Source organism: Lupinus angustifolius, chromosome LG06, assembly GCF_001865875.1.
Source record: "Lupinus angustifolius cultivar Tanjil chromosome LG06, LupAngTanjil_v1.0, whole genome shotgun sequence".
NCBI classification, from domain to species: Eukaryota; Viridiplantae; Streptophyta; class Magnoliopsida; order Fabales; family Fabaceae; genus Lupinus; species Lupinus angustifolius.
This window is the reverse complement of record NC_032014.1, coordinates 2444580-2464550: the sequence shown is the minus strand read 5'-3', so window position 1 is coordinate 2464550 and position 19971 is coordinate 2444580. Positions and strand designations below refer to the sequence as shown.

Genomic DNA, 19971 nt, shown 5'->3' with positions numbered 1-19971 from the left:
ATAAATTTATTTGTTGTTTTGGAATTTAATGATTTATTAATTATTAATTGAGTTTAATATCTATGTATATTACTATAAATTTTTTACACTTTCAACACATTATGTAATATTCATTTGTACTACTTTTGATTAGGTTTCATTTCTGTTGCAAAAAATAAAATAAAATAAGAAGAGAGAAATATATGAGAACTAAAATGAGGAGATAGAGAAAGGGAAGAAATAGAGTAAAGTTTTGTAATTTTTGATAGAAGAGAAGAATGAAAGAAGATTAAGAGAAATATATAGTTTCTTCTCTTTGGTTGGATAGAAAGTGATGAGAAAAAAATGATGCTATATTTTGAGTGACAAAAATATTTCTAAATAAAGAAGAGAGATGAAAAAAGTTATTTTATTATTAATTAAAAATAAAGGTTATAATTTTAAATTTTATTATATATATTTTATTATAATTTCAATTGTTTTTAATTAATATTTTTTATATCTAACAAGATTTACGTATGTTACTAATATTGTAAGAATTTTCTACACTATCACTATATCGTTTACTATTAATTAAAATTAATACAAAAGAATGATAAATGATATACTGATTATGTATAAATCTATTTATACTATCATTACATAAATATTACAGTCTCACAACAAATAAGTAGAGAAAAATTGAATTTCATACAAATTCATATTTCTCTCCACTTTCTCATCATATTAGAAGAATATAAATGATATATGTTTTATCATTAGTGTAAAAACACTTAGATTGTCGGCCTTAATAAATTTTCATATTCATACTTATTTACTAATTTACATAACTAGTGAATTTTGGACTGATTTAATACCTTACTAAGTTACACAAGTAGTTAAAAAAGTTTAATGATGGTCCATTAAAAATGATATATTAGAACAAACACGATAAATATATCCATAATCAACATATTATTATGTTAAGATAATAATATTTCTCCCTACTCATTTCTTAACATGTATGTATAAATTTAAGAGTATAATACTTATACATTATTAATATAAAAATATATATATAATTAATATATTATTTACCTTTCATTTGTATTCGTCTTTTTGGAAAGTAAATAATGAATAAATATATAATAATGATAATATATAAAACTCATAAATTATTGGTAGATATATTTTTGATTAAAATGACAGTAAACAGCTGTTAATTCCAAAAATGGATGTGTTTGTGTAGGCACAAAATATAAAGTATTAAATTATTTGAGGCAGGTGGTCCATGTCCTCATTAATAGATTCTGAGAAAAGCAGTGTGAGATTTGGACATGGGTATTGGGTGCTGTTACCGTTACTCTCACGCGCCTGTTACACACCACAGCTTGACGTGGAGAATGAGAGATACATGTGCGGTTTCGTCTAAACTGGGTCCTACCATTTCCCCACTTTGGAACTCAAATATCTTTTCCCCAAACATCAATAGTTCAACATCCACCCTCACCTTCCATTCAAATTAACAAATCTACCACTCTTTCCCAAAATCTACACACTTCAAGTTTCAATGGCATTACCGTATTTTTGCCAAAATATAGCCGACTGCATGTCTCTACAGTTCAGAACAAAATTATGAGTATAATATTTCTATAAAGATTTATATATAGTTATTATATCATCTATTATCATTTGTATATTTTTTTTAAAGAATCAATAATGATAAAAATAAATTGTGGACGATAAAATGATAATATATAAGACTCTTATATATTTGGTACATATTTTTTAAAAAATTATACTATCTTGCAAAACACTTTTAAGTTGAACTTATGCCATTAAAGAAATTAATAAATAATCTAAAAGTTAAATCTAATTTGAAATAATCTCATTGTATTTGAAAATTTAATTCAGAATAAATGAAAAAATAGTGACACAACAAAGATGAGCAATTAATAAATTTATAATTGGAAAATAAAATGTAAACCTATATAGAATTTCTAAAATATAAAAATATTTATAATAATAACATAAAAATATTAAGACATCAAACGATATTGAATAAAAAGAGTGATCATTTACATTTTTACTTTTCTTTTTATTACAATCATCTTATTATATGTTTAAAAAATTCAACATGTATCAGATTATTTTTATCAGATTATATAATTTTTATATCATTTAATTATTTTAAAACAAAGATTTAATATGCATACATTGATATTGTAAGAGATTTTTAATCACCCACTATTGATTTGTTAATAATTACTAACTCTCAAACAAAAGTAAAATAAATTAATGATGAATAATATATTAACAGTATAAATTACAATATCAACAGTATGTCAGTACATAGAATTTAAACTTTTAAAACAATATATAACTTAAAAAAAAGAAGAAGAAGACATATAGTAGTAAAATATATAACCATAAAATGCATCAATAACGAAGAGACACTAAATATTATTGTAAAAGATCGAAATATTATTTAGTGCGATATTTGTTGAGTGCATAAATATTGTTTGATGTGTTCACATTTTGATTGAATTTATTAAGGGAAGTAGTAGATGTAACCAGTGGATTGAGTGAGAGAGGGATCCTGGTAAGTGGTAACCTGCCGCTGTTTATAGCCCATTTCTTCTCTCTCTGTTCCACATACATCCAACAACTTCTCCACCTTTCCTCTTTATAAAACCACCCCTTTCACTTTCTTTCCCTTTATCACTCTTCTTTCTCTTTCTTTTCCTCTTTCTTCAACAAAACCTTCAAAACTTTTCATGGCTTCTTCTTCCAAAAGACATTGTTTTTTAGAAGAGGACGATGGTTTGGCTTCATTAGCAGACACTAACGATGTTGGGTATTATAGACACCATCCTTACAATTTCCAACATGGTTTTGTGTCTAGGACTTTGGGTTATGCTTACCCAACGTATCAGACTAGATCTGCAAGATTTTATGATGCAAGATTTTATGATGCAAGATTTGAAGATCACATACCTCACTTTCTTGAAGCTTGTTTTCTTTGTAAAAAGCCTCTCGGAAACAATAGAGACATCTTCATGTACAGGTTTGTCCAAAGAAATTCCCTTTTTCATTTACAAAACCTTTTTCTTTTCTTGATCCTCAAAATACGTCTCTTTAGCTTCTGAAGATTTTTTTAAATATATTTACGGCATTAAAGATATTGATTTTCTTTGGTTCTTTATGATGTCGATCTGTGACTAATTCTTTATAAATTAGAAACAATTTTTCTCTCTTTATTGGTCTTGACTTTAATTGTGAATTGGAGTATATTTTAGTTCTGTTTGTTTCTGATTTTAGATTCACTTGTAAATTTTATTTCAGAGGGGACACACCCTTTTGCAGTGAAGATTGCAGACTAGAACAAATAGAGATGGACGAAGCCAAAGAGAAGAACAGAAACCTTTCTTCAATGAAGGCTTTGAGGAAAAAAGAACAAAACAAATCATCAACTTCAAACAAGACCCAAGATTACTCGATTCGTACAGGGACAGTTGCTGCTGCTTAATTGAATTAAAAGTCTTATAATTCATATATAAGAGCACATAAGCAGTGTTTGTATTCCCGAACAAGGAATAAAAATAGTAGAAATTAAAAAAGTAAAAAAAAAAAGAGAAAAAAAAGAGAAGAAAATAGCAGTGAAGTTTCGAACTTTAGCTTCTTTTACAAAGAAGGGTGAAGAGAGAAGAGATCCCCTCAAAAGGAGTTTTTGTTAATGAAGCTGTATATGGTACTTGTGGGATCCTCCCTCTGAAATGTCTCGTTTTTTAATTTTATTTTTCAGATATAAATTAATCCTTTTTTTCTTCTTGAGTTATGGACTTGTTCTTATAGTAGTTTCTCTGTTTTAACGAAGAAACTGAATAGAAGGAAAGTTTTATTTTTTCCTGGTCTATTTATGTACAATTTTTCTGAGATTGAAATTAATTGTTGTCCTTTAGAAAGATATTTTGAGGGACATTGGAATTGAGTTGAAATAATGTAAGTCATGGTTATAACAGTGACGCAGTAATACTCCCTCCTTTACCTGATATCATTGCAGTAATTAATTAATTAATTCTCTTACTACTATGAAAATGTCTATTAAGCAATTAACTGAAAACCTAGTTATTATTATTTTAATTTTTAAATTGGAAAATAAATAAAAAACTAATAAGGAATTAATGGAGTTATAATATTATAATTAATATTTATTGCTTTCTTTTTGAAAAGCCAAAAGAATTATTAAAATATATTCGTAATTTTCTCTATATAGCAATTGAGTTCATTTTTTAATTCATGTAATTTTTAATTATACTTTAATCTGAGGCAATATTCTTGGAAGCTTTTTATCATCTTTTCGGGACAATAGGAGACTAGGAGCTAGAAAAATCTCGTATTGTCATCTCATTCTCAATAATTAATTATTTAGTGTTCTCGATTCAAAATAATTAGGGCTGCTATAATATTTGTAATGAAGAGTTAGAATCAAATAACATAAACTTGAGATAACATATGTATTCACGGGAGAACATCGATGAATTCTTCAATGGTGTCAGGTTTAAAATTAGCACGCAATAAGACAATTTTACCCCTTCAACCCTCATCCAACCATATTGTTCGGGGTAGGTTGGTGATTTTCGCAGATCTGGTTTGAGCATCGTTTCATCACTTACATGTTTGGAAGTTTTTGAGCCAAGAACCACATAAAACGAGGTAACAATAACTGAAACCGATATCGTGTATAACCATGAGTTTGAGAGATATAAGACAAATGAATGATTTAGTTTTTTGACAATGCACACGCCCACTTAACCTGTGTGCTGAATTTCATCTTTTATTATAGGAATGTGAGTCGCAAGGATCAAATGGTTATAGAGGTTTTGATATTATGTCCTATCTTTGGTGAAGGTTGGTGAATTGTTTTATGTATCTAGTAAAAACAATTTGCTCATGTTAAGTAAATGCGTTCTTGAGCCTCCATTTACTAGAATTCATTGTACTTGAATGGATAAGCTTTATGCCGAAGATACTGTACATATTTGAAAGTAATAACCTTTCCGGGCACACATACATGTATTGGAGATATTGCTCATATTGTTGTTCTAGAGTGTGAGTTATCATGTTACATCCTTCGTAATGAATCAAGCTTCATTGGTGATTTCGGAAGATGAATGAATGCCTTTAGTTGTGAGTGAACATGTTGCAACAATAGAGAGAAGAAATCAACGTATTCATGTTAAGAGTCAGATCCAGAAATCGAGAAAAAGAAAGAAATGAATCTTCTATCCTTCTCACTGATGATTGTGTTATTATTGATGAGTATGAGTTCAGATACATCAAGTTGTTGTTTGGTGACTAAGAGGTTATAGGTTGAAATAATGGAAACAATATCTCTACATATAGAATAAGACTATATATGTCTATTATCCCAAGATCTCATTAAGTGAGGATAACCATTTTTTATTGTGCTATTATTGATGTTTTAGATTAAGCATTTTTATAGAAGTTACACATCTAGCTATCTGCTTTCTGTTCTAACGGAGTGCTTTAGATTTTTAATGAACTGTACTGAAGGGTTTCAAGCAATATTTTGTCCCCAACCATAAATTTTATTGATCACAAATGTTCAAGTCTTTTAACAGGTAAGAGATTTTCATCATGTAAACAGAATAACGGATGACTTGATTTCAGTAATATGCATACTCTATGTCCTGCTTATTTTGTGTTTCTCCAAAATACTTGCACTGCAGAACAATGTTAATCATGAATCATCATATAGATGATTTATGCCTTACAATCATCGCCTAAGAACGTTTTGACTCCGTCTGTAGGTATGTCGAAATTGTTGTCAAGATTATGTTGCACCAGTCTCAATTTGGCAACCACGGGCTCCTGATGGATTTGTCTCCCTGGATGCGTTTCCATTGCTGGTTATATGGAACTAGAACTTGATCTTGTACACTGCGTTGCCGAGTCGCTAGTTGAGGATACAGAATTTGAAGAGCAGAAGGATTGGTTTGCACCTGGTTCATATCCATGGGCCTGTCATATGACATCTATCAATTAGAGTATTGTTCTGCATTTTGTTGCTTAACGACAAACCAAGGAAGAATCTGGCTGGAAGCCCAAGAGGCTCTGCGATGTTCCACATACATAATCAGCTGCAATCACACTAGTCCAAATCAGTTAATGGTTCACAGTACGTTTCTGGTACGCGGTACCCTCACTTTTTACATTATTATAATAAGACTTTTCTATAAGGATGCTGGTATAGGCTATGCTCTCCAAATTGTATATGACCTGGTAAGGTTATTGTTGATGTTCTAGCGTAGGGGTTATCATGTTACAACCTTCATAATACATTGAATCAAACTTCATTGGTCATTTCGGAAGATGAATGCTTTTAGTTGTAGTGTTGCAAGGACAGGGAGAAGAAATAAATGTGTGCATGTTAAGAGTGAGATTCAGAAATTCAGAAAAATAGAAAAATGAATCTTCTATCCTTTTCACTAATGATTGTGTAATTATTAATAAGAATCAGTTTTAATGTAACACTAAAGTTGTTACTAAGCGACTACTTACAAAATAAGGTTATATACATTCATCCTCCCGATACCCACTAGGTGGAAGAGTTGTTCTAGATTAACTAACTGCTTTCTGTTCTACTATCACCCTGTCTACTAACAGCAGCAACTAACTTATCTAATAGTACTGTTGAAGGGGTAGCTAGGGTGATCTAATCATTTCAATACATTTCTTATATACTCATTGGTGCTATATTGGATTGACTACTCCCATTATATTGTTGCTAGCAAATACCACTACTTTTTGGTTTTTGATCTTCAAAATCATTCTCACAAGAGGTCCAAGGACCGGACCCGTTTTTTTATGATCCTTCAATAAAAGATCCCCAGGGCATGCACATCCATAATAGTAATATAGAAATTATTGTGCATCAAATAACATAAAAAATCTTGGTTTCAGATGATAGATGGCTTGTAGCGAGCTGAACAAACTGGGCGTGCCTTGGAAGGGGAGCTGACAGAGTGCTTTAGATTTTTAATGAACTGCACTGAAGTGTTGCATCAATATTTTGTCCTCAACCATTTATTTTATTGATCACAAAAGTTATTTTCATCATTTAAACGGAATAACGGATGGCTTGATTTCAGTAATATGCATAGATGCATACTCTATTTCTTGCTGATTCTGTGTTTGTCCAAAATGCTTGTACTACGGAACAATGGTAATCATGAATCATCAGATAGATGTTTTATGCCTTACCATCATCGCTAAGAACGTTTTGACTCCATCTGTAGGTGTGGTGAAATTGTGCCATAGATTATGTCACTCCTGATGGATTGTCTCTGCCGGATGTGTTTCCTTTGCTGGTTATATGGAACTAGAACTTGATCTTGTGCACTGTGTTGCCGAGTCACTAGTTGAGGATACAGAATTTGAAGAGCAGAATGATTGGTCTGCACCTGGTTCATATCCATGGGCCTGTCATATGACATCTATCAATTAGTGTATTGCCCTGCATTTTGTTGCTTTACGACAAACCAAGGAAGAATCTGGCTGGAAGCCCAAGAGGGTCTGTGATGTTCCACATACATCATCAGCTGCAATCACACTAGTCCGAATCAGTTACATGGTTTGCAGTACCGGATCTGGTATGCGGTACCCAACTATATATATTTGTCAGTTTTTACATTATTATAAGACTTTTTTATAAGGATGCTGGTATATGCAGATATGCTATGCTGTATGACTATAGTCTGAAATTTGTTATTTCGGATTCGTCGAGGTCCAGAATATGTGCTGCACTAAGAAGACAAGACAGTAATGTAAGATGGGTTATAATTCTTGCATATGCACGTGTCAATATTATTTGTTATGATCTATGAGGCTCGTGTTAATCTTGGTTACCTTTGTTTATCTTCCCACATCCAACAGGGGTGTGTATTTCTTAAATAAGATTTTAAATATACTACCTACAATTGTATGCTAGATTATTATTATTGTCCTGTTTCATTATTGCCTTTGTTTTTTAGCACTATTACTAATATAAGGTTCCTGAAGTAGTCAATGATGTTCATAATTGAAGTTTGGCAACATATAAAGATCACTGTCTTAGCACTACCCAACACAATATTTTGAAATTAAAGGGTGTATTTATATTTTGCATATCTTTCTTGTGTGTATTAAATATATCGTGATGATAAGAACATAGTGATGACATTATTCAGATTGTGAATTGGGATGAAGGGAGGAAGAGAGATCGACGTGTTCGTGAATAGGTGAGGCGGAGAGTGAAGTAGAAAAGAGGACCACGAGGTTCAACCCACTTCAATCCAATATATCTGCCTCTTATAGAATAGCCATAGGAATAATAGTTGGTCTTACTTGTTTTGTTAATGGATATACATCAAATTTCAGTTCAATTCATACAACTATACAAGTCAGACAAAAAATATTTAATATCTATGCAACTACCATTATTTTTAAATACAAATTAATATATATGCAACTACTTATATAATATATGCAATTTACATAACTCAAATATGTATAAAACTCTTCAAATTTATATACGAATTGATTTTTGGAGGAGAAAAATAAAATAAAATAACAAATTTCAGAGTTATCTTTTATATATATATATATATATGGATTCTCAAATCTTCTCATTCTATTTCTTTCAATCCAAAACTTATATGGTAAAATAGACCATTATCTAAAAGATATTATTTTCTATGGACAAAATTAGAATAAAAGCAAAGGTTCATTCTTACATACTCTCTCTCAACTTCCATTCCATTCGTTTTTTCATTTCTCTCTGAGAAGGAAAACTAAACTTATATTGAAAAATAATTAAGTAAAGATGGCGGAATCGGTGGAGCTTCCGAGTCGTTTAGCGATTCTTCCATTCAGGAATAAGGTTCTTTTACCTGGTGCAATCATCAGAATTCGTTGCACTTCCCCAACTAGGTACATTCCTTTAACACTTCTCAAATCTACTCAATATTATTCCTTTCACTTTGCACTTCATATATAGTTATTTGAGGAAGTAACTACTAATATTTATTTGCGTCTCAATTTCATTCTGGATGCCTCTACCGTCTCATTTTGCAATTTTACATTAAGTTGACTTGAATTAAAATCCAAACATTTCATATCTTTCTCGTCACTTTTAACTTTGAATAATTCTCAATCTTATACTTAAATGAATAAAGAAAATATTCAATACTAATATGTGTTGGTCCAAGTGGAATGGGTTTTGGTGACTTAAGCATATGATGATCATGTGTATGAATGACAATGATCTGCGAGATTAGTCTCTCACTTATCACATGGATAATCTACGAGACAAACAATTTTTTTTATATTACATTTTCATTTAATACTTTCTTATTTAGTTAGTACGAGGAGGATTAATGAGTATTTGGTAGGAGGATATAGCAAAAAAAAGACGATTTGTCATAAAAGTTTAAGCATACATTTAAGTGGCTGCTTTGTTGACTAATGCAGTGTGAAGTTGGTGGAACAAGAACTTTGGCAGAGAGAAGAGAAGGGGTTAATTGGCATCTTGCCGGTGCATGATGCTGCTGGAATTAAACCAGTGGGTCATTCTATATCCGAAGGTGATAAGTTCATTTGTAGTTTTGTGTTTTTAAAGAAAAACAACAGGGAAAAAGGTTTTCTAGCATCCATTGTTATCCCTCTTCCCTGCAGGTGTAGGTACTGATTCTCTAGACCAAAGCTCAAAAACTCAAGGTGGTTCATCAGATTCTCATAAACTTGATACCGAAAATCAGAATGACGTTCATTGGCATAGCAGGTATAGCTCAACTCAAGGGAGCATCTTTTGTATCACTTAATGAATGTTGGATCAAGTTGCAAGTTACATGATAGTGTATACATTTTAACAGTTCATCAGACCATTTGCACAAAGTTGTAACAGAAAAATATTTTCTTCTAATGGATTTTGATTTAGTTTGTTGTCTCTTTTCTACTATTTTTTTTATGTAACATGTTTTCAGAAATTTTCTAATGCTATATAAAGTGAATCCTTTTGATTTTTGAAAGAAAAAATCTTTAAATTGAGGTGGTTTTTAATAGACCTTCAATTCCAGAGGGGTTGCTGCTCGAGCATTACACTTGTCGAGGGGAGTGGAGAAACCAAGTGGGAGGGTCACATATATAGTTGTTCTTGAAGGTTTATGCAGATTTAGTGTCCAGGAATTAATCACAAGGGGAACATATCATACTGCAAGGATCTCTTCTCTTGAGATGATGAAGACCGGTAAACCATTGATCTTTTCCTTCAGATTGGCCTTTGTATGTGATGAGTGTTTTATGCTCAGGATACTACTTTCAAACTTATCTTTTCCCCCCTCTCCTGCAACTAATTTGAGCATCTGAAACTGCACAATAATAACAGTAGCAGCAGAGCAGCTAGCTAACTACTCTAATTGAATCATACATCTGGTATCAGCTGTTTCCATATCCGCATTACATAAGTTGGAGTATTTCTATACTTCAATATGTCAATAATTAGCACACTACCTCAAATAAGTTATTCTGTGTCAGAAGCTTATGTTTTGATGCCAATCATACAACAACTTGGTAATTAGAAAAGATGTTAGAGATTAGAATTGACAACAGCACTATACAATGTTTTTAATTGGATACCTTCTTAGGATAATCTTCTTGCTACTTATTTAATAAACAATAGGAGGAATGACATGTAGTTTTGCAAGGTCTTGCATAATAGGGTTTAGGGCAGTTCATTTTGATCTAACAAAGCTTGGAGTCAATCATTAAGAAAATAATAATACTAACAACAACAAAGAAATTTTAGAGCAGTTCATTTATGATATTATCGCCGACTAGTGATGGCTTTTAATCTATTTTCTTTAAAGATGCTGAGTTGTTTTCATTTTTCTAATCCAGAGATGGAGCGTGTGGAGCAAGACCCAGATTTCGTAATGTTATCTCGCAAATTCAAAGCAACCGCCATGGAGCTGATTTCTGTACTTGAGCAGGTAAAAGTTTTGTAACTTCAAATAACATATCTAGTAACATTTCTCCTGTGCGATGGAGGGGTATACTATAAGCTGTCATATTAACATTAGCTTATTTCTCTATAATATTACTATATTAGCCATAGGTTATTTTTGATTCGATTAGTTTGAGTCAAAGTTCGGACTTCTAAGAATTTCCAGAGATGAGATGAATTCGTTGCAGCATGTTCAACATCTTGTCTCCCCCCCTTTGGGATAAATGGCAAAATTTGCCTAAAGTCAATATATGGAAATATTCCGTCAATAGCCTCATAACATTATGAGTGTAATATCTATGCATTGTCAGCGTAAATATTTATACACAATCACTACATCATCTATCGTTCATTTGTATTACTTTTTATGAAGAGTCAACGATGATAAAACATGAATGATGGATGATGCAATGACAATGTATAAAACTCATACACCGTTAGAGCATACATTTTTTTCTCTAACAATATTTGAGTCATGGGAGCTTCATACCATATGATAAGTTTCACTTTGATGGTCAACTCTGCTAAAGGAATACCTTGTTTAATATTGCTAGTAGAGTCCCCATTAACATTTATTGGAATGACAAATGTTGAATGAACTGTCCTCCCATATGGAATTAGTAAGGATGTTATTCCACTTGAAGCAATTGTTAATACAATATGAGCTTTTGATCTTATAACTGCTGAAATAAATTTTCATAGAAAAGATTTTTCCGTTCCACCATATCCATAAAGGAAAAACTATCCACCGCTATCTTCTGTCATACTTTGCATGTCTCTATCATTAATACATTTTTGCTTTGAATGCATATAGGACAACGATTAAGTGTGTTATACTGCTATAGCTTGTACATTATAATTTCATTCATGCAAATAAGTCTATTCTGGGATGCACAAAATATTGGGATATCGTCCTTTGGAAATTGTAGGATAGTAAGTTAGACTCTTATTGTTACTTTGCAACAACTTCTCTACCTCATAAAGAGTCAATTTAATTGAACCCGAGACCTTAAACATGCATGTATTGTTGATGCTATGAGATAGAGAAAATAACTAAGATGATTTTAAATAGGGGAATGAAATGTTACTCTAACTTTTTAATTAATATTGTTGACTTTTAAAGTATTGATGAAGTACTTAATAAATATATATTTTTTCTAAAAAATTGCACTATAATGATAAACTAACGATTTCTTCAGAACCAAAATTTGTAAAACAAGAAGGATAAAAATTATTCAGAAAATTGGAAGGCATAAAAAATAATTCATTACATTGAAAGATAAAAACTCGTGGTAGGGAAAAAAGATGAAATTTTATACCTGTACACAACAAATGTAGAGAAGAAATATATAAAATGAATGATTAGTCACATTAAGCCTTTATGAAAAAATATTAATTAACCACATTAAGCCTCATTCGATTTAATTGATGTTATGTAACTCAAATGGTAGAGAATTATGAAAAGCGGTCTCTACAAAAGTTTTGATTCGCCTCAAAAGCAACTGAAGGAATATGAAGAACCATATCCAATCTATAGTGAGTAGCTGAAGGGTTTGGAGGGAATTTTTTCACCAAAAAAGCTTCCTATTAGACATATTAAGATTAAGTTAACATTGTCCGATAAACATGGAAATGCTGTTTGAACATTGATCATTTAGAGCCTTTACTTAGCATTGTGGTACAGTTTGTTTAAGAGTATCACTATAGATTTTTAGTCCATGATTGGATAAAGTATTTCTTACGTATATGAAATGGTGCATGTGAACCTATGTCTTGATAAATTATAAATAATCTAATTGGTTAGGTAGTCAGTAACTGGTATGAACTTTTGTTCTATAGACTGTAATTATATATGGTATTTTAGGCTGTCATATTTCTATTTTGTATTGAAGCTTAGCACTAGTAATTTATATTTGTGCTTCTTTATAGAAACAAAAAACTGGTGGAAGGACAAAAGTTCTCTTGGAGACTGTTCCAGTTCACAAGTTAGCTGATATTTTTGTTGCTAGCTTTGAGATCAGTTTTGAAGAACAGCTCTGTATGTTGGATTCAGTTGATCTTAAAGTGAGGCTTTCAAAGGCAACTGAAATGGTTGATAGGCACTTACAGGTAAGTAATAGAGTTAATGACACTTCATTTGGGTTTGGTTGTCCTATTTTTTTGTCTCTGATTCTTCTTTTGTCTCCTACGAACAGTCAATACGTGTAGCTGATAAAATTACACAAAAGGTTGAAGGACAGTTGTCAAAATCTCAAAAAGAGTTTCTTCTGCGCCAGCAGGTTCGCTGTCTTGAACCATATTTTGATATATACTTCAAATTTGAATGCAAGAGTATTGGGGAAATACTGATGAAGACCTTCCTAAAATTTAATTACTTGTTTGAAGCTAAAAGATTTCAATGACTATGCTTTCCTCTGGAAAATCCCCGTGTGAGAAGTTCCCTTAGCCTAACTCAAGCAATGACTCCTCTAATACTTTTGGACTTCAGATATAAAGGTTTTATGTCAGTGTTTAGGTTATAGAAGCTATCAACTAGCTATTAGAGACAGCTACTTTTGCAAAATCTTAGTACCTCTACTTATCTAATTGTTTGGACTAAGTTTGTTTAACATGATCAGCGTGCCTTCATTGCTTAATAAGGATAAAGTCTTGGACTTTGGCCAGTCTGGTTGCAAAGAAGCAAATTTTAGTCTCTTAATATGTATTATCTTCTTTGGGTTTTGTGTGATTGGACTGTTCTTGTCTTCTTGTGTGTTAAATATACGTTAGATGAGGGCTATAAAAGAGGAACTTGGTGATAATGATGATGATGAGGATGACCTGGCTGCCCTGGAAAGAAAGATGCAAAGTGCGGGAATGCCACAGGATATCTGGAAGCATGCACACAGAGAATTAAGGTACTTTTGTTTCTGGAAACACTGTTGCAAATAGTGATGACTGATCTTTGAGACGGAATTTCTTGCTGTAATTTGCAATAGACATGAAAAACTTTGGTATCATCATAAATTCAAGTCAAGCTACAACTTGGTGGAGACAGTCTATTGATTTTACTTTAATCTCGTCTCTCAGGAGACTAAAAAAAATGCAGCCTCAGCAACCTGGGTATAGCAGTTCACGGGCTTACCTAGATCTTCTTGCTGATCTGCCATGGCAGAAGGCCAGCAAGGAGCGTGAACTAGACTTAAGAGCTGCACAGGAGCGCCTAGACAATGACCACTATGGTTTAGTGAAGGTCAAGCAACGAATAATTGAATACCTGGCTGTTCGCAAGGTTGCCAATACCCTGTTACTATGACTGTCTATAAATATCTTAATACTGTGCCATTTGATGTGTATCTGATTTAAGTATATCTATCGCAGCTTAAACCAGATGCAAAGGGTCCTGTGTTGTGCTTTGTTGGACCACCAGGTGTTGGTAAAACATCGTTGGCATCTTCCATTGCTGCTGCTTTGGGCAGAAAATTTGTGCGCATATCCCTTGGTGGTGTCAAGGATGAGGCTGATATTAGAGGGCACAGGAGAACATACATTGGAAGCATGCCTGGGAGGCTTATAGACGGACTAAAGGTTCAAAATCAACTTGAGTAGTGAACATTACGAGTAAAACTGTCTATATTTATTTTGTATTTTCAAATGCTTATAGGAAAGTATTGATGGTATTAGGTTTTATGATACGTAGAATGCCTGTGTTTTCTTGTTATATGCTTTTTGTCATTTGGTATTTTCCTGGTGATAGAAACTAGAGCTGAGATAATATTAGAGAGCATAGATAAAAAGTCTAGATTCCAAATGTTTGTGCAATACAGTACTTAGGAGAATGTTGACTGAGTTAAGATACAAATTCTAGATTCATGATTATGAATTATAAATGTTTGTGCAGTAAATTGTAAAATAAAAATGAATGCAAAAGAAAAAAAAATGACGATAGAGAAGTTATATCATTAATTAATGTATTGCCTTTAAATTGTAAGAAATAAGCTGGTATACTTATTTTTCTTTCTTACACATGGTAAAACATAATTGAAGTCTGCAAGGGCTTTCAGTAACCAAATAGGACAACATTAATAATTAAATGTAGTTGCTTTGTTTTTGGGGTCTGATTTAGAATGATACTTGCTTTTGACATTTGACATACAGAGGGTAGGTGTTTCCGATCCTGTCATGTTGCTTGATGAAATTGACAAGACAGGTTCTGATGTTCGTGGAGATCCAGCTTCAGCATTGCTGGAGGTGCTAGATCCAGAACAAAATAAAACATTCAATGATCAGTATCCTATGCTATTCATTATATCATTTCTCATCCTATTCAGTAAAATTTGATAATTAGTGTGCATGTTTTTCTGATAAAGGAGTCATTTCAAGTTTTCGTTCGTCTAATCATAAGAATGAATTGATGAGGAATTGATATTTCTTTCTTGATTTGTAACACGTTATATTGCATTTTTTTATAGGAGGCTGTCAGCCCGCATTTCAGTTTTTATAGTGTAACTAAGTTTCTAAATTGGCTTACAAACATATTTTTTGTGTAGATTCCAAATACCTTTAACCATTTGGTTGAAAAACTGAGCATCATCAAATTATTTTCAAGGATTAGTCTAGGCTAATTGAGTAAACATTTTTTCTAATGGAATTTTGTAATTGTTTTGTATATTATGATATATCCATTATTTCACCAGAACTACTTCATTGTATATCATTGTTTTCACCTTTTTCTTCAATTGCTGAGTAAATAATTAATCAAAAGTTGTTCCTTAAGTTAGCAAGCTATTTGAATGTTCCATATGATCTATCCAGGGTTATTTTTGTGGCTACAGCAAATAGGGCGCAGCCTATTCCACCACCGCTCCTTGACAGGATGGAGGTCATTGAGCTTCCTGGATATACATCCGAGGAAAAGCTCAAAATAGCCATGCGGCATTTGATTCCAAGAGTTTTGGACCAACACGGGTTGAGTTCTGAGTTTCTTCATATTCCAGAGGTACTGAATGTTTTTGTTATAAATGGAATTCTAGATACAGTGAAAAGTTTGTTCTCAGTCAGTAGAAGTGCAAATAGTTTGGGTGCCATCTTGATGTATTAAACTAAGAAATAAATATTTTCTTACTCATTTTCAGAGTAAAAGAGCATAGGAAACATGTGACATATTATTAAATAATAATACCACCCAAGTTTGAATAAGCAATATATGAGCTAGAAATTCAATATTATAACAATGATCCATTCTAGAAGATCTTCCACAATCTTGGAAAATTAATGGTTTCTATATTTCCCACTTGTGACACATTTTATTATTTGAGCATTAGAAGTCCCTTTTTAGTAGTCACTAGGATCCACATTATTTTCTTTTATGTTACCAGTCAATAGTCATACTAAAAGAACACAATAAAACTAAAGAAAACATGTGAAGCATACTGTACAGTTCAATTATGTGATTTTAGTTAGCAACTATGGTTGATGTAGGGGATGGTGAAACTTGTTATTCAAAGATACACTAGGGAAGCTGGAGTGCGAAATTTGGAGAGGAATTTAGCTGCCCTGGCTCGTGCTGCTGCAGTAAGCGTAGCAGAGCAAGAACAAGTAGTTCCATTGGACAAAGGGATGCAGGAACTTGCTACATCACTTCTGGAAAACAGACTTCCCAATGATGCTGAAGTTGAAATGGAAGTGATACCGATGGGTGTCAACAATCGTGACATTTCAAACACATTCAAGTTCGCCTCTCCAATTGTTATTGATGAAGCCATGCTTGAAAAAGTGCTTGGGGTAATTGCTATGCAAATTTCTGTTTGTTTTCAGTTGAAGCTCTGGTGGACTGAATTTCGCAAAAAAATTTGTGTCCGTCAGAAACTGGAATCTATTGCTTTCAAAGCTTGCCATATAATTTTGGTACTATACCTCAGGCAATTTTGTTCTCGTGCATGTAAACAATTTTGTATTGTTTACATATTTTTCAGTAGTTCCTCTTCAAGTCTGGTGTTGTGTTATAATACCTTCATACAGTATGGATCCTAGATATGTGAATGGGTAAATTTTGTCTGAAGCTATCTTGATACAGAGCGTTCATAAGAAAAATTTCAATGGAAAATTAGTTTTGATAATATTCTTAAAGGGAGGAAGTGCCTAATTTGTTGATATCATCACATGCAGCCTCCAAAGTTTGATAGCAAAGAAGCTGCAGAACGTGTTGCAAGCCCTGGGGTATCTGTTGGGTTGGTTTGGACTACTTTTGGTGGAGAAGTTCAATTTGTGGAGGCTACCGCAATGGTGGGGAAGGGGGAATTGCATCTTACTGGACAACTTGGTGATGTAATAAAAGAATCGGCTCAAATTGCACTAACATGGGTAAACCGACTATGTCTAATTGAGTTTTAACTCACCTTTATCTTCATTGGGTTTATTCCTCTAGGATTCCTTGAATAATGTGTTTCATGAAACTTCTGTATAACAAAAATAATTGTTTTATATTACCTCCACATGATTTGGGTACCACAGCTCATTAGATAGTTTAGATTTTTTGCATTACACACTTGCCATGTCACTGCTATATATGCTCAGTAGATGCATTAATTCAAGACTCATTACTTGTTTCATTGATTACAAAGGATTGATTTATAGGTAAGGGCAAGAGCAGCTGATCTTAAGTTGGCTGCTGCGGAGGGCAATAATCTGTTGGAGGGCCGTGATGTACATATTCATTTTCCTGCAGGTGCTGTACCTAAAGATGGGCCTTCAGCTGGTGTGACTTTGGTCACAGCATTGGTATCACTTTTCAGTCAGAAAAGAGTGAGATCAGATACAGCTATGACTGGAGAAATGACATTGAGGGGTCTTGTACTACCTGTTGGTGGTATCAAGGATAAGGTAAAATTTCTTCTGTCTTTATAACCGGTGTAAACTTTCTGATTAATGTTAATGTCACAAGGATAATTGCGAATATGTAATTTATTCTGCACTTATCGTTGCTGCTACCAAATATTTTACGGTAGTAAGTATGACAATATACTTGCATATTTGGACTTTGAACTGTAAATCTTTTTTCCTTTTTAACTCCGCAGGGGAAGGATATAATTTAATTGGAGGTTGAAATTTGAATTTTATTGAAAGTGGAATAACCAAGTTTGAGGCGATAAAAATGTAGCATTGTCTGATATTGTCAATCTTTCACAGATATTAGCTGCACATCGACATGGCATTAAGAGAGTCATCCTGCCTGAAAGGAACTCGAAAGACTTGGTTGAAGTACCACCATCAGTGCTGGCCAATTTGGAGGTAATTTTGTTTCCATATACTGTAACCATTTGGTCAACTTTATGGAAGATGGTAGTTGTGAACAGTCATAGTTAGTACTATTTGGCACTGAGTATTTTTATCACCTTTTCATCCGTCCAGTCTTAACGATGTGGCTGCACATTTTTGTGTTATACATTCTTATGGTGCTATAGTTAGGTAATTAATAACTTATTTCTGAAATGGAACACAAGATCACTGTTTCCCTTTTGAACTTGCTAAACAGATAGTGCTTGCAAAACGAATGGAAGATGTGTTAGAGCAAGCTTTTGAAGGTGGATGCCCTTGGAGACAACACTCTAAGTTGTAACAACATCCTTCACTAGTTATGTCTTGCCACTGTTGGGGGTTGATAGTTCAATCTATGTGGTCTTGATGAAGCAAACATCTAACATGTATTCTTGAGACTGATATACTCTCAATTAGCACCCCTTTATTTTGTTTAATTCTCCAGGGGAAGAATATAATATGCTTTCACTGTACATTTTATTGTGCATAAACCATTATTTTATTCAGCTTTCTTGTTACTTGGACTGGTTAGCGGGGTATTCATTCTAAGTTCTTAACTCACAAGAAAAACATATATATATGCATTATGTAATATGGATGAATACATTACAGCATTAAAAGCATGATGGGATTATAAGATTAGCAAAACTACTTCCGTATAATAAAAAGATAATCGTTACTTACCTTAATCATGTTTTTTTTGTCAACCTGATTGTTTCCAAACTCTACGGTTTTTGTCAACCTACATTGCTGTTCTTAATTATGTTTTTTTGCCAACCTACATTGCTTCCCTAATTGCAAATTTCCCAAATGGTCGCACGTAGTTAAAGTAAGCACCATTAAGGGACACTCAAGCTTAATATCATTCTTGTTGAGTGATTTTGTCCCACAAGTTATGAAGATTGGATGGTGCTAAGTTAAAAAAACTATTGGTATAATCCAGAAATGCATTGACTGAAGCTTGGCTTAGCAAGCATCAATCTACTCCAATTATTGACAAAGCTTGTGCTATTGAAGAGATTAGTGAAAAAAAGATTGCAGTCATGAGAGTTACATCACAAGGCAAATTCATCAAGCACACCCCTTGTTGTACACTTCAGGTTATGTACAAACTACAAAGCAAAGTCCATCACCTAAAGACAAGAATCTCAAATGAAGCCACTCTGACACAAGGTGTATTCATCTTTTTATCATCCCATTTGAGATGTTGAAAATAAAACTTCTACATTTGGAGAAGGCCCCACATTAATTGAAATGGCCAAATTGGTTAGAAATGGTGAGTATAGACATGTGCCAATTAGGTGTGCATAAAATTGTTGGGTTCTTCCAAAATCAATGATTCTCATGCATGGTAAATTGTTACTTTGGAAATTCATTTGACTATTGAGAAAATTCATTTTTAAAAGGAGAATACGTTTTCCAAAAGGTTTTGGAAAGGTGATGAGGAATTAGTATCCACCTAATTATTAGAAGTCACATCCTACCATTACTACATATTAAGGATGCATTATGTAATGTTGAATCATGCAATCCTTCTAGTTCATCTCCAATAGTAATAACACAAATTTGAGAATTTTAATAACCCCTCTCCACGTTAGTGAGGATTGTGCTGTATACCATCCTAAAGTACAGACAGAAACTTCTTAGCTTCA

The 19971-nt window shown here is 32.8% G+C and overlaps 2 protein-coding genes and 1 long non-coding RNA gene across 5 annotated transcripts; 2 read left to right on the top strand and 1 right to left on the bottom strand.

Annotated features, from left to right (window-relative positions):
* LOC109348872 lies at positions 319 to 15162 on the bottom strand. Its single transcript, XR_002107808.1, has 3 exons — positions 14947 to 15162; positions 4456 to 4460; positions 319 to 330 (listed from the first exon to the last, which is right to left on the bottom strand). It is a non-coding gene; the product is annotated as an uncharacterized LOC109348872 (long non-coding RNA).
* On the top strand, positions 2553 to 3578 carry LOC109348871. The gene is made up of 2 exons (XM_019589469.1): positions 2553 to 3025; positions 3304 to 3578. The coding sequence occupies exons 1-2, from the start codon at positions 2736 to 2738 to the stop codon at positions 3485 to 3487; spliced, it is 474 nt and encodes a 157-aa protein (XP_019445014.1). The 5' UTR covers positions 2553 to 2735; the 3' UTR covers positions 3488 to 3578.
* On the top strand, positions 8757 to 18821 carry LOC109348870 (lon protease homolog 2, peroxisomal). 3 transcript variants are annotated; one of them, XM_019589465.1, is made up of 18 exons: positions 8760 to 8952; positions 9493 to 9605; positions 9697 to 9802; positions 10098 to 10267; positions 10918 to 11009; positions 12953 to 13132; positions 13219 to 13302; positions 13793 to 13920; positions 14093 to 14294; positions 14384 to 14590; positions 15161 to 15291; positions 15788 to 16001; positions 16484 to 16786; positions 17171 to 17365; positions 17639 to 17884; positions 18191 to 18292; positions 18537 to 18658; positions 18737 to 18821. In XM_019589465.1, the coding sequence occupies exons 1-17, from the start codon at positions 8846 to 8848 to the stop codon at positions 18618 to 18620; spliced, it is 2664 nt and encodes an 887-aa protein (XP_019445010.1). In that variant the 5' UTR covers positions 8760 to 8845; the 3' UTR covers positions 18621 to 18658; positions 18737 to 18821. The 3 variants fall into 3 exon arrangements, with proteins under 3 accessions (XP_019445011.1, XP_019445010.1, XP_019445013.1); XM_019589468.1 differs by lacking the exons at positions 8760 to 8952; positions 9493 to 9605 and having other exon boundaries at positions 9691 to 9802; positions 10084 to 10267; XM_019589466.1 differs by lacking the exons at positions 17639 to 17884; positions 18191 to 18292; positions 18537 to 18658; positions 18737 to 18821 and adding an exon at positions 17499 to 17614 and having other exon boundaries at positions 8757 to 8952; positions 17171 to 17408.

What these genes read in the sequence shown, in the direction of transcription:
- LOC109348871 (XM_019589469.1), top strand. Translation starts at nt 2,736, where the DNA reads ATGGCTTCTTCTTCCAAAAGACATTGTTTTTTAGAAGAGGACGATGGT. An exon ending in AGAGACATCTTCATGTACAG is followed by an intron (nt 3,026 to 3,303) that starts GTTTGTCCAAAG and finishes ATTTTATTTCAG; the next exon opens with AGGGGACACACCCTTTTGCA.
- LOC109348870 (XM_019589465.1), top strand. Translation starts at nt 8,846, where the DNA reads ATGGCGGAATCGGTGGAGCTTCCGAGTCGTTTAGCGATTCTTCCATTC. An exon ending in AGTTTCTTCTGCGCCAGCAG is followed by an intron (nt 13,303 to 13,792) that starts GTTCGCTGTCTT and finishes AATATACGTTAG; the next exon opens with ATGAGGGCTATAAAAGAGGA. An exon ending in AATACCTGGCTGTTCGCAAG is followed by an intron (nt 14,295 to 14,383) that starts GTTGCCAATACC and finishes TATCTATCGCAG; the next exon opens with CTTAAACCAGATGCAAAGGG.